This window comes from Taudactylus pleione, unplaced genomic scaffold (genome assembly GCF_031769625.1).
Source record: "Taudactylus pleione unplaced genomic scaffold, aTauple2 ptg000395l, whole genome shotgun sequence".
Taxonomy (NCBI): Eukaryota; Metazoa; Chordata; class Amphibia; order Anura; family Myobatrachidae; genus Taudactylus; species Taudactylus pleione.
The window spans coordinates 1,227,158-1,242,612 of record NW_028284796.1 but is presented as its reverse complement, the minus strand read 5'-3'; the positions used below and the strand labels follow the sequence as shown (position 1 = coordinate 1,242,612).

The window sequence follows — 15,455 nt, the reverse complement described above, 5'->3', positions numbered from 1 at the left end:
ATTGATCAAAGGTGCGGTCATAGAGTGCTGGCAGAATGGTCTATGAAGTGACGTTGAAGTATACCAAACATGGGTTACCTTCTGCCTTAATATGGCTATGGAACTCCTTAGTGCATTATTACATACATTCTAAATGGAAATGTCGACTTACTGCATAGGCTCTCGGACTGGTCAGCACCCGGGCAATGGGATTGCACCATTGGGGCAATGTGCTTGTGAGAGGAGGTCCACTGTGTGTTAGTATTGGCTTCAGGTATCTGTTTTTACGTTAAGGATAATACAATATAGAAAACCAGCAAATTAATATAAAAATCAGGGCTGACCAACTTAGTACTGTTTACAAGCAATCAGTGGAAAAGCAAACATTTTCTTCACATCCTAGATCTTGTGTAGCTCTATTCACTAACAGTATGGAAATACAATTATATGATTTAGCTCAGCTTATTTACCGGGAGTCATGACCTTCTCAGGATTACTATTCAACACAGCGAAGATTGTCAAGTAGGTGAGTACTGGGATTGTGTTGTTTGTCTTTACTTATATATTAATAGTTACACCCAAGGCTCACTGTTCTCTCATGTGACTGAATGTTGAACAAGAAGGGAAGGAAAAAGTATAAAGCAGCTTTAATGTCTGCAACATTTTATTTCTTTAGCACTTATTTTAAACCCTAATTAGCTTATGATACCCAGAGGACAAAATTCATTCTCATTGATGTCCTACATATGGAACCTATGTTACTTTGTCATCGCTGGCAAAACTGGTATATTAGAGTTTCTTACACTGCAGAAAAACAATAATTGCATGATTGCTTCAAGTAATCTTCCACAAATACTATATTTAGCATCTGACATTTGCATTTACAAGATCAATAGATAATTATGATATAATTTAGATGTAAAATAGAAACAGAATTACAATAACTGTTTATTGGGCCACTTATTAGGGAATTGTTTTGCTAATTTGACTTGTAAAATCCTGTGCAAAGATGTGTGTAACTTAATTATGCAAATGAAGAAAACAAAATTAGATCTATAAAACAATCATATATTTTGAAGGTAAGACAATGCCAAAAGCAGTCCCCAGGTCCCACTGTTTTCTTTTGCAAAAGCAGTCCCATGGGTTCTGCAAAATTGCCCCATTACCAAGCTTTTGAAACTTGGGCCCAGTAGCTTAACGCTAACATTTGGCTTCAGATTTGGGTGGCTGTGCATTGGTATATTGATGCATTTCCTATTCAGCTGCGTTATGCTGTCGGCAGGGCTGCCATCGGAAATTGTGGGGCCCAGTAACTATGTAACAGGCAGGGTCCATCTTATTCTCCCTCCCCCACGGCCAGATGGACGCAAGGTTCTGCCCCTTCCCACATGACGCACACACATACACACCCATATTATATATATATATATAGAACACTTATTCTGATTTTCATAACACTCCCAGAAAAGGGAATTGGACACCTTTCCACTTATTCCACATTCATGCACTTAACTTGATAGCACCTTGTCATTCAGTTACATTGTCCTATATTTTAAATCACACATTTGTCAGTCATTTCAAGGACTTGAATCAAAGACCTCTCATATTGACAAGCTGGAAGGCTCCTGTAAGTACAAGACAATATGGGTGCATTCAGTTACAAACTCCTTTGTTTAACACACACATTTCTCTATGACTATACAGTCATACCCGAGACTCAAACTCACCACCTCTCACTTTGCAGTCAGATGCCTTACAAGTGGAGCTATTTGCCAGAGTCTACTTCACAAAGACAGAGTCTACTGCGTTGCCGGACTTGAAGAGGAGGGGGACCACATGGAGGTTGCATACAGGCCCCTTTCTCTCTTAAACTGCCCTGCGCTACATATCAGAGGTGTGGGGTCTAACACATCAATGGTATTCTTTAAGAAGTTTGGACTTCACTGCACCAAGTACACAGGCAGTGACCACCTGTACTGGTTCCTAGTGTGCTAAATTGGTGGTAAAAGTCAAAAAGACAGGGCCTGGTCCACCAGAGTTCATTAATTTGCCACAGGGAGAGAAGTCAAGAACAAGCCAAGGGTTATACACTGAAGGATAGCACAATAACAGGTCAATATGAAGCTGGAGCAAGTTTGTGTGCCTAACACTATGGCAGCATACAGCAGCCAGAGAAGATTTATAGGAAGAGAAGATGGCAATGGCATCAGTCTCAGCATGGAGGGAGCAGAAAAAAATCCTCAGTATGGAGGGAGCAGAGACACTCCAGGAAACAGCTGCATTGGACTCGGTAATAGAGAGCCGTGTGCTGCACGTAGTGAATTGTGACTCATGGCTCTTCAGGCTCCGTAAATTAGGACCCCCCTGCCAAATTTGGGACTTTTAGGATGTATACTATACCTTATACACTCTCCCTAAATGTGCACTGTGTTAATATTTTGAAAGGAGTTGTCCACCTAAATTACTCTGTAGAGTAATGGGGCTGTCCAAAAAGGCGATACCATAGCCCCTCTTAGCAATCACAGAAGCAATCACCACAGATGTCTACAAGAACTTTGATAAAGCCCAGCTGTGGCTCCTATCTTTATACTATGGGAGGCTGTCCGGGGTGCAGTCCGAACCTCCTGTGCAGCAGCGGTCTGCAGTCCACATACAATGAACATAAGCATAAAAACACAAAACGACATAGGCTGCATCTGCTGCAGCCCCAAGAAGCCAAATAACGCTGCTGTAATAAAAGCATAAGTGGCTTCCCATTGGAAGCGCTTTCTGCTAATGACAGTCCGGACTGGTAGTCTGACGTAATTAGCAGGGAGCACTTTGAATGGGAAGCCACTGCTGCTACTGATCATATGGAGGGACTGGGGGACCACAGGGGAGTGGTGTAAAATCTGATACTGATAATGCCCTATGTACAAAGCCTCCAAAAGCTTAGCTGGAACTAGTAACAAACAAAATATAAAATATTGTAACATTGCCGTAGCTATCAGGAGGCAAGCTTGAAGAATTTTGCCAGATCATAGTCCCTATAGACTCCTTCCCTGAGCTCGCCTTAGGACACCTGCATTATGGTTTGACAAGTGTACCTCCCAGGTGAGTTGTCAAACCCTAAAGCCATCAAACTCTAACCCTGCCAGCCAGTATTGGCAGGGAGCATGTGAGTGTCACTCATCTGCCCCTTCAATATTTTCTTAGTTTATTGCAGCATTAACATGGCAATAAACTTTCTGCATTCCCTTCTGCATTCAAACATGCCCTTGTCTCCCCCATTCTTAAAAAACCTACCCTTGATCCTAACACTCTCTCCAACTACTATCCCATCTATCTCCTCAATTTTGCCTCCAAGCTCCTTGAACGTATTGTCTACAACCACCTTACCACCTTTCTTTCCTTCCACTCCCTCCTTGATCCTTTTCAGTCTGGCTTCCGTTCTCTCCACTCCACTGAAACTGCCCTCACAAAAGTCAGCAATGACCTCCTTGCCGCCAAATCCAAGGGCCACTACTCTCTGCTTATTCTCTTTGACCTCTCTGCTGCCTTCGACACTGTTGACCACCCTCTCCTGCTGCAAATCCTTCACTCCCTTGGTCTACGTGACACTGCTCTCTCCTTGCTGTCCTCCTACCTCTCACACCGGTCCTTCTCTGTATCTTCCCATGACTCCTCTTCCCCACCACAGCCTCTTACAGTAGGTGTTCCCCAAGGTTCCGTTCTTGGACCACTTCTATTCTCCCTCTATACGTCCTCTCTAGGTGAACTCATCAGCTCTTTTGACCTCCATTATCATCTCTATGCTGATGATACTCAGATCTACCTTTCCTCCCCTGAACTCTCCCCTTCTCTCCTCATTCGTATTTCCAACTGTCTCTCTGCTATCTCTTCCTGGATCTCCCAGTGATTTCTTAAACTTAATATGTCTAAGACGGAGCTGATCAGTTTCCCTCCCTCTAACATAACCTCACTATTTCTTTAACAATTGATGGCACAACTATCTCTTCTAGCCCCAAAGTGCGCTGTCTTGGAGTTATCCTGGACTCCACCCTCTCCTTCAAACCACAAATCCAGAGCCTCTCACAGTCCTGTCATTTCCATCTCAAAAATATTTCCAAGATCAGACCCTTTCTCACCCAGGATAACCCTCATACACTCACTGGTCATATCCAGATTGGACTACTGTAACCTCCTCCTACCTGGCCTCCCCAACTCCCATCTCTCTCTTCTCCAGTCTGTCCTCAATGCTGCTGCTCGACTCATCTTCCTCTCCAAATGCTCTACATCTGCCTCCACTCTCCTACATGCCCTCCACTGGCTCCCCTTCCCTTTTAGAACCCAATTCAAGGTTCTCACACTTGCTTACAAAGCCCTCACCCATTCCTCTCCCATTTACATCTCTGACCTCATCTCCCTCCACTCCTCCCTTCGCTCAACTAATGCACGCCACCTCTCATGCTAACTGTACTTCCTCCCACTCCCGCCTCCAAGATTTTGCCCGTGCTGCTCCCGACCTTTGGAACTCTCTCCCTCTCCCTATCAGACTCTTTACCTCGTTACAATCCTTCAAACGGGCTCTCAAGACCCACTACTTCATCAAAGCCTTCCAGCTCCCATCCTAACTTGCTGCAACATGCTCCTTCCTCCCTGTTTACCCCATATGTGTCACACCTGTTTGTCTGCCCCTCCCCTTTAGAATGTAAGCTCTTACGAGCAGGGCCTCTACCCTCTTGTGCTTCTCCTTACTTTACTTTCATCTACTTCTTACCCCCCACTAGGGAACCTAACACTTGGTTGCTTATGCTCTGTTGCATATCTAGATGTTATGATCACTAATGTAGCAACGTATATTATCCATGTCCTTGTCCTATACTGTACTGTAAGTCACTTGTCAAATTATTTGTTTATGTACTTTGTAAGGCGCTGCGGAACACTTATGGCCCCATATTAGGATAATAATAACAAATATAAACATCTTTGTTATCGCAATACTGTACAATAATTAGTCCTTCATAAGGTCTTGCTTGGCTAGGTCTTCCAGCACTATAAAGATCGCAAGAATTTTTTTCAGCAGCAATACACATTGCAGTTTCATGAGAGACATTCTCCCAGGTGTTTCCTTTAGCAATATCACTCATTACACTACACTGCAGGGCTTAAACTAGATTAGATGGAAATACATTGCATTGCAAGGCCTCTGCTGTTTTCTTGAATTTATGACGGCAAAAATGTACTAGGAGAATCTATACGTAGAAGTGAACATTAATAAGCGCATTACTGTTAAACGTGCAAAGATGTGCCCCAACAAGTTACATAACAATATAACAGTCACATGTAGCATTATATAACTTGTCTTTCTCCCCATAGTCCCCGCAGCTTGTGATCTGTCATGTCACAACAAAACACACATATTCCGTGGTTAGCTGCAACTTCCACTGAAATCCATACAGACCATTGTCACCAACATGCATTTTGCTCCATATGACACAATGCGGTCTAACATTTGTGTCTGTTATGTTATTTTACTCAGTCAGTAAAGGGATGACTCTGATGAAAGTGCCATTCAAACAAATGTGCAGATTAAAACATGCCGTAATACCACAGCATGAGAAACACACACCTCGAACAAATAGTCTGACATCACCTGCAAATATAAATAGCAAATGGGCTTGGAAATATTGCTTGGAAAACCAAACAATTCTAGTGCTTTAGTAAACACGCACTTCGCTTTTCATTTGGAGGTACAAAGCTTAAACAAAACAGACATGAAAGTAAATGTAGAAACAGCTCTGTGTTTACAGCTCATATGCTGTACTGATTTATTTGATGTATATTTATGAATATTTCCTGTGTGCTTGTGAGAGAGAGAGAGTGAGAGAGAGAGACATACATCTTTTCTATTAACTAATGGCCATTTGAAGGCACTTGATGCTCACATTATGAAAGACTAATGAATAACTTATTGCTTCAAGAGCACAAATAGATTCTCATCTGCAACAAAGGAGCTATCGCGTGGAGATCCTGACACAAGATAACAGCTGTTAGGAGTGTATTGAAGTAAACATGACAAGTGCAGAGTTATTCATATTTGGCTCAGGTGTCATTGGAAGCCATAGGGAAACATTCTCAGGTGGTTGAATGTCTTGAATGTATCGAAGGGTCAGGGCGTCCTGTCTCCCAGTCTCCAGATTTTTAACCTCAGTCTCACAGATTTCTTGATATTCATAAGTAGAGGGTCAAATTCAGATCATCCACAAACACTTTGGCAGCTTGTAGACAGCTACCAAAGTGTAGGCTGTGCTGAGAACTTGTTATTATAACCTCTAAACATGCTGCTAGCACTGTATACTAATGGAGAGCGCTGGGGCTGACTAGTGTTTATGGCAGCTATCGAAACAGAAGAGCTTTCCAGAGGAGCTTAGTGGGAAAAAGATAAAGACAAGAGAGAGGAATCATGAATAGCTCTCACTGGGCCTGATTCAGCATAGATCGCTATTGTGACAGCATACACACACTCCAATTGTTGCGTACTGCGCATGCATATTCATCGCAGCACGCGTGAGTTAGCATTGTGATCACTCTGCATTCACCTACGCAGATACAAAGCGATCGCAGACAGAGGGATTGGACGTCCGTTTGGGGTGGTGATGGGGAAGTGGTCAGGGAAACGCAGGGGTGTCTGTCGATTTGACCGTCGTTACAGGGATGTGCATAAATTAGCCACTGCGATGGCATACGCAGCTTGTGTACTAACTGCGTGCGATGAGATTAGCAATTTCTGAGTAAGGTCAGGGCTGTTGCAATTATGCGTGAGGGACCGATGTTACTCGATGTTACTGATGTGAACACAGGTCTGCAAGCTATTACTGATGTGAGATAGGGGTAGTGGGCGTCTCTATGTTGGATTTGTAATAGCATATTTTCGCAGCGGACCTGTAGGCCTGATTCAGACCCGCTTTCAAGCGCTATGCGCTCGCAAGCGGGTCGATGTTAGGCCACTGCGCATGCACACACCGGAGCCGGCTCCGACGTGCGCATGCACGAGACCCGGCTAGCGACGGCCACTCCGTCGCTCCGGGTCTCGCACAAAAAAAAGGGGGCGGCTGTCGATTTTGATCGACAGCTCACACCATTTTGGAGGCGTGGCATGGGGGTGGCTTCACAAATGGAGGCGTTCCCATGTGAACGCCTGCCGTTTGTGGGCAGCCCCACTGACATCACCAGTGATGTCAGTGGGTGAGCTTCCGGCTCTATTAGAGCCAGAAGCTCTCTGGGGCTTGCGGCCACGAGACCCTACCACAAGGGTCTCGTCGCAAGCGCGATGGTCTTGACCATCACGACCATCATCCTGGCCGCTCGCAAAAGCTGTGGGTGGTCACCCACAGCAATGCGGGCAGCCAGGAGGCCGCTCCAAAAAAAAGCATCCGGCTCCAAATCAGGCCCTGTGTGCCGAGTCGCAGCTGCGATCACAATAGCGATCCGTAATAAATCAGCGCCACTGTCTGTTCTGATTTGCATTTTATTGTCCCTAGACATCTGGATTGTAGTGCCACTAGAGCAGGGGTGGGTAATAAGCGTCCCTCCAGCTGCTGTTTAACTACACATCCTAACATGCACTGCCATAGATTTACCATTCCTTGAAAGCAAAGCTGTTGCAGGGCATGCTGGGATGTATAGTCCCACAGCAGCTGGAGGGCTGCTTAATTCTCACCCCTGCCCTAGTGCAGGCCCGTAAAGAACCGGCCCAGGCCTGACGACTATCGAGGGCATGGCCTAGACACGGGAGGCGTGGCCACGCTTCCTTAAGAAAAATAAAGAAAAAAAATATTTGCAGAGCTGGAAAGCAGAAGCCTCCCTGGCCCCACTGCAGCCCAGCACACAGTAACGTGTGCTGGGATGCAAAGCCAAAGGGTACTGACAGGTAAGATGAGGAAGGGAGAGGGGGAAGCGGCAGACGAGGGCTGCTCGATCAAGCCCACGCCCAGGCATCCCTGCACTCAGTGCACAAGAGTATACTTGTCGACTTTTAAAAAGCAGTCTCCAACCATGTCTGAGGTGTGGGGAGAGTGATGCTGCATTCCCATCATTGTGGCTCTGCCCCCCAATCTTCAAAGTTGTCATTCGCTGCAATTTACAGCAGGGGGCTAGGCACAAGGCTGGCCCTGGACATACTGTAAGTGACATAGGGCTCTATTTACTACAATTCACATTTAAGATGCGGTTGTAGTGTGATATTTCTGACTAAATTCGCATTGCCAATTAGGAAATATCACAGGGATTTATCAAAAAATCCCTTGCAGAGAAATAAAGCAAAAAATCCCTTGCTAGCAATAAAGCGATGTCCCTGCGAATCCCCTTCACACACTTCTCCCTGTATTTTTTGGAAAAAGTACAGGGAGACTGCGTCTACGCATTCACCCACCCCTCGCGACAGGATGCATGGAAAGCTGGTGCTGCTAAATCGTAGCACTTTATATACAGATTCAGAGACTCAGCCGCACACAGATATACAAGTGTTGCATATCAAATTAATCAGCACAGTCTCCTTGTGTATCTTATGTGCATCATATTTTCAGTCGAAAAAGACACCAGGCGCTATCAGATTTGCATGGGACTTGACGCGCCAAGAGGGGCTGTTTGTCGCAACTGCAGAAAGAATGTATAAGGACACATCTGTACTGGCCCCTTGCTGTTCAGGTGAAATCCAGTGAGAGTCAAGTAGTTGGCAGAGTCAAGCCAGCGCAGAGAGGCAAGAGAGGATGTAGCGCTTGGCAAGCTGAGGAGAGACGCTGACCCTTGAGGGGAAGGGCTAGTGCAGAGGGTAACCCCTGTGCCCTCTAAGGTCGGCAGAGCAGGTAAGGTCCCAGTGGGACACCTTTTCCTTTCTACCCTCCTAGACCACCAGGGTATCAGGCGTTAATCTTGTGGCCCATAGTCAGGTGGTAGGCTCGTGGGCATAATAGGTGGGTGCTAGGCCTGTGGTTAGGTGGGCATTAGGCCCACTAGTTCCATAAGCATAAATAAGTTTGGGTGCTAGGGCCATGGGTTCGGGCCACTGTGGCTGCATAGGTGTGTGGAGACTGAAATGTTGGTATGATGCTGCTTTGCAGTGGCATCTCTTTCAAAGATTTGCTAAAATCTTGCCTTGAGCATCAAATTGGTCAGGAATGGCCCTGACTGGGCGGGAGACTGGTCCACTCTTTTGGGAGTCTTGGAGAACCCCACGAAATTTAGGATTATCCTAAACATTCTGGGAGAAATGGTGACATGCACTACAGATCTGGCCCAGGAAACACAGAAAAAACAATAAAGGCTTTGGGGCCAGTGCAGAGTTGAATGCAAGATCAACTACTGAGCGTATGTTCCGTGTTTTCGCTCTGTGCATGCTCTGGAACCATGCACACGCTCTGGAACCATGCACACAGAATTAGAGTGTGCTGCAGAGTTGAATGCAATCTGCTGCACCTCCACTTGTTTAACTGGGTTGTAATGGGGCATTCTCCAAAAGGCAATGCTCAGAGAGGGTATGTCTTGCCTATGCAGAGCTATGAGAACGTGTAAATACACATCTTTTTAGATGCATCTTTTGCAAATAGTACACGGCTGGTGTAAGTGAGCACTGACAATAATGTGTAGCAAACCAAGTGTACACGCAGTTGTCAGTCCAGCTGCAGAGACGTGTACAAATCTGCATATGGGTGAATATACACATGTAGTTTAGGGCACTGGTTCCCAACTTTCTTGAATCATGGCACCCTAGAGTATCAGCATTTGTTATGGCAGCCATACAGTAAGCCAAAAGCTTTTAATTGAGAAATTCAGCAAAAAATATTAAATGAAGTAAATTGTGCTTAGCTGTCATGCTTAGGGCCAGTTATGTAGTGGTGTAGAGGGTTGAGCTACTGTTAGTACATATATTTTATGATTGACAGCTACCAGCACTGGTTTTGCCTATCACACTGACCATAAATAATTTCATTTGGTTCTGGACCACCAACCTTTGGCGCTTCTACAGGTGCCTCATTGCACCCCAGGGTGCCATCCCACCCCTGGTTTAGCGCATGCTACGTAAAAGCATTTTCGTACAAATTGTTCACCACCGCATCATCTATATGTCCCTAAATATGAGGGATTGACCTCAATGACCCCTTTAATGTACATAATCATCCCCACCAATACAACATTGCTATTGACTACTCTTACATTACAGTGAATATCCTATACATTTCCAAGCAGACTCTATACAATAAAAGATGTAAACTTTAGAAATGTCCTTCATTGCATAAAACTTGGATAATGTTTGCTGTTATTTCTGTCAATCATGTTTTGTTTGATGTGCAATAGTATGCAACGTCACGGTTCTTCAAGTGAAAATAACAAAAATCTTATCTTTTCAAGTCATGCGCCTAAACATAGTATTACCCATTGCGTGTCCATACACAGGAGAATTAGTTACACAGAGAAACAGTGAGTTGTTTTTCCTAAAATGTTTCCCACAAAAAAATATTAGGTTTTCTCAGTTGCGCCGGGCACATGACACAAGTAACATAAACCCAGGAAAAACAATAACTATGGTGAGGTTACTGTAAGAAAAAATAAAAATAATAATATAGTTAGATATTGGTTTTACACTGCTAATAGAATCAATTAAATCAGTTTTATTAAATATAGTGTTTCCATGGGGATACAAATTGCTATTAATTTAAAGCTGGTTTTGATCCTTGTAAAAACTTTAACAGAAAATGAATTGTTTTTAAAAGCCAGTAGCTTAGCCAACCCCTGCAGCCAGCCTCAGTGCTACACATTAAGGAGCATATTTATCAATTATCGGGTTTTACACCCAATAAATACAATTTCTTAGAAATTATGTGTCTCCAGAATCTATTAAAAATGTAAAATACACATGCAGGGACAGAGGATCCGATATGGCCGTGAGGCTCCCGAAAATCAGGTGGTGCTCCCCGTCAACCAGAAAAGTGGGCAAGTCTCCCGCACCCCCCTTCCACCTGCTCGCATCCCAAAGATTTTCCATTGCTGCCTATTACAGTGATTATTTTTTCGGCCCAATTTACCAATAAAACAATAGTAATTGGCGATACTGGCCGGCAGCAGTAAGAGGTCCAAGTCCCTTATACTTTACCAGATCACAATTGTGCACTGTACTGGGAGCCTGGACTATGGCTTCCAGTAGCAGATTTGCAAGTAAAATTTTATTTACATATATTTAAACTACCACCGGCGATACACAGTGATAACCACTGTCAAGGTATCCAAGGGGTCTATTTATTAAGTTCATTATCGGGGTCCAATAATTAACATTCTTACTTTCCGTGCGCGCCGGAGCAATTCATTACTGCTCCAGCACGGAGACAGCTTATCCGAAGATCAATTGTCTCCCCGAACGGTTTCATTGCTTCTCTTGTAGCAGTGAATCTTAACAGTGAAACTAGAGTTCACGCAGATGCACAAAAGCCCCAGCGTCCGGCGGAAGGAGCCAGACAGGGTGGAGGGATCTGAAAGAATCCCTCTTCGCAACCTGGGACTCCTTTCCATAGGGAAGGAACAGGGTGAGCACCAGGTGGGGGAGCAAACGTCGCCTGAAGATGGAGAATGCTCCCACAGTCAAGCTCCGAAAATATTGTATTTTCTGAACTTGATGAATTTAGGTCCCCATACTGTATGGGGACAGCGTGCCACATCGGGAGAGAAAGGTAAGTAGGAGATATCTGTGATATCTCATGCGTTACCTTTAGGATGAATGGCCTGAAAAATTTCTACAAATGCAGGTGAAAATGTTCATTTTCACCTGCATTTGTAGAAATTAAGTGAAAATGAATAGACCCACAAGACCCAACACCGAAGGTAGCCTTACATAATTAGGAGAGAAAAAAACACAATATAAGCTTCATAAATAGAACCCATAGAAACTTTTATTAATTACCAAAAGTGAATGTAATGTGTGGGAATGTTTAATTAAATGTTGGGCTACAAATTAACCAGTTATTTGAAAAAAGAAACCATATTAGCTATTATATTGTATGTTGTGTCACGCGATTGTTTAATTAACAGAAGCTTTAACAGTAATGTATATTAATTAACTGTAGAAAACATTAAACTCTAAGCATGGAATCATCTACAACAGTGGTTCTAAACTTGGGGTATTTGTACCTCCAGGGGTACTTGCGTTGACTCTCAGGGGTACCTGAAAATAAGAAAAGCAGTGTTCCATGCATCACAGTAGTACCCGAAGAACAATAACAAAAAAAATCTATCCCTGTAAAAGAAAGCATAGTTTTATTATAAATTCTACATTTTTCATAAATTGTATATGTGTAAAATTGTATATGTAAAATTAATGCTATTAAGTCCTTTTTTTAAAAAAAAAATCTTATTTATACACATTTATTGCTTTTATATTTAGCAACATCTAAACATGTTATCTAAAAGCAATTATATTTATTACAAATATATACAGTACCTTTGCAAATGTTGGAGGTACAAATAATGCAAATGGACCGCCAGGAGGTATCCAGATGGAAAGTGTATGAGAACCAATGCTCTAGTCTACAAGGTAACCCAAGTTTACAATGACAATCCTGTATGCACAAGTGTAGGTAACAACATTCTAATTATTTATCTATTATTGATCATCATATTAAGAGTATATGCATTTTTAGATTTGTTTAGTTAGTGAACATCTGTAATTATGGTTGTATGAAGTATGAAAAATGACAGAGTTTGCATAATGTTGTGACAACTTGCAATTTCCCTTGTAAGCCGGAGGTACCCTGCTCTATGAATTTTATGAGGTTATTATAAATATAATAAAACATATACAACGTGTTCTGAATATAATCTCATACTTGTTGTATCTTCTTTATGATACTCTAATAAGCGTTAGATGTACAAACTAATATAGTGCTATATAATTATGTAGTATAGAGGGAGAACAATCAGTGCACATAACAGATCTTCTACCTTTCTCAATAGAAATGTTCAAACCGAGAACTAATCCCTTTGTGTAAAAAAATAATGAGAGTATACAGTACAATACACACTGCTCTCATTAAGATCTAATTATAGCAGATATGTACGGAGCTGAAACGCCCGTCATTCTGCAAGACTTTTCACTGATCCAAGTGGTAATCATGTCCTGCTATAAGAATGTCGCTCCAACGCAACACTTACATGTGAGGAGCTAGGACAACAAGGACATATTGAAATAACAATTGATCATGCTTGCCAACTCTCCTGGAATGTCTGGCAGAGTTCTGATTTTCAGGGGTCACTCCAGGACTCCTTGAAGATTGGGCCAGTCTCCTGCATGCCGTCCACAGGGAAATGAGCGGCCCTGGTGTTCGATGAGGCGTAATCGCAACATGATGGCCTTGACCCACTTGTTAAATGTGGCGTTGAACAGCAGAGGTCTAGTCATGATTACGCAATCATGGCACCGCACCCCACTCCCTGCATCTCAGACATTGATGCCCTCTCAAGGGCTCTAACAGAGGGGTTTTTTTAAAAGTCACCAAGTATGTATGATACAGATGTATGAATTGTGGCCCTGATTCAGAGGCACTCGCTATTTGTGAGCGCTCGCTCTGAATCAGGGCTGGCCAGGTTTTTTTTCACCACCCTCCAGGCCGCTCGCTAAGCTGTGGGTGACCACCCACAGCTTTAGCGGGCGGCCTGGCGATGGTTGCGATTATCGCAACCACTGGGCTTGTGACGAGACCCTTGTGGTATGGTCTCGTCCACCGCAAGCCCCAGTGAACTTCCTACTCTAATAGAGCAGGAAGTTCACTATTGACATCACTGGTGATGTCAGTAGGGCCGCACACAAACGGCAAGCGCTCCTTCAGGAACGCCTCTGTTTGTCCAGCAAACCCCCCTGCCTACAAAATGTGGCGAGCTGTCAATCACAATCGACAGCCGCCACGTCTTGTAGTGAGTCCCGCAGTGAGTGAAAATTCACTCAATATGCGGCTCGTGTGTGCGCACTGCTCGGCCATCGACCCGCTTATGAGCGCTATGCGCTCGTGAGCGGGTCTGAATCAGGCCCTGTGTTTCACTTGTACTGTAGATGCGCAGATAATCCTCAGTCATTAGTCTAATGTTAGGGCCATGCTGCTTTTACTCTCTCTCACTATCTGGCTTCTGGCCCTTTCACATGCAGTCTTTTTTTTTAAGTATCAAAATTTAAAGAACGGAGAAGTCACTAACTCGCACATACTCATACTCATCTCCTGACATAGAGCCTCATTTATCAATGAGTTTTATCATTCACAATGAGTGATAAAACTTGTTGTGTATGTTAATGGTGCCCCAGCCAATCAGCTCCCAAATGGCATCTGTTTGAAAAATCGTTGTGAATGATGAAACCCGTTGATAAATGAGGCCCATAATCTACTAGCAGTTAGCACTAGTGCACCTAGGGCATAGAGTGTAATGAGTGCAATGGTGATATTTGCAGGGATCGAGCGACTGCTTGCCAGTGCGCATGCATATAAGTTGCAATGCGCCGCGATTGCTCTGCTATTATGTTCGCACAGAGGACCCATTCGCAAAGTGAGTGACAGGTAGTCAGCGTTTGGAGGTGGTAAAAAGGGGGGGTTGTCAGAAAAACACAGGCATGTCTGACCGTTTGAACGCTGCTGCATGGGTGTGCATTAATGATCCACTGCGATTGCATGTGCAGCATGACAGCTCTCAGCATGCGAGGAGAACTGTAGTGTTTGTGGCTGGTCAGATCTGTCGCAAGGGCAAGATGGCTGCTTGATGTGCGTCGATGTTACCGATATTTATGCAAGTAAGCAATGTTGTATGCAGATGAGAAGGCAGCAGTGGGCGTCCCTATGCTCAGGTGATCTTTGCAACCATTAGCATATTTTCGCAGCTGTGTTGCGTACAAAATCGCAGCTGTGATCGCATTAGCGTCCATCTCTGAATCAGGCGGTGAGTGTCTGGGTATCATCAGTGAATCCTGTGAAGTGAATTGCAATGATTCGAAGAAGCAGATGTAATATAGGGCCTGATTCAGAGATGTTCACTAATGCAATTGCAGCTGCGATCCTGTACACAGCTGCTGTTTGAAAATATGCAAATGTCGCAGACGCCGACTATGTATTGAGACGCCACCCCCCCGGGGCCCAAGCAAATCCAAGCAACTGCGTACACATATGCAGCCGCTGATGCAGATTGTTTGAAAGTCAGCTATCTGAGTAGCCCTATGGTGACGCAGAATGGCCCTCTTACCCGAGATGTCGGAAACACTTTATTTGTGTATGGGATTGCAGTTGTAGTCTGATACACACCCCACGCATGTGCAGTCAGCCAATGATTGCTCAGCTGTGTAAATATCGGCATGGTGTACATATCTGAATCAGGCCCATAGTGACCTGTCCGGCTACCAAATATCCCGTAAGTCTATAAAATACCATTGTCCATGGTCCAGAGGACCAACTAATGTTTTGAAAGGAGACAAT

At 43.9% G+C, this 15,455-nt stretch overlaps 1 protein-coding gene across 1 annotated transcript in view; it reads right to left on the bottom strand.

The window, feature by feature from the left end:
• The window catches only part of SLC9A9 (solute carrier family 9 member A9), a 1,019,060-nt gene that overhangs the window by 3,603 nt on the left and 1,000,002 nt on the right, over window positions 1-15,455 (bottom strand). The window contains exon 15 of the mRNA XM_088446257.1: window positions 152-257. Within this exon, the coding sequence (XP_088302383.1) occupies window positions 152-257 (106 nt within the window). The remainder of the gene's footprint in view (window positions 1-151; window positions 258-15,455) is intronic.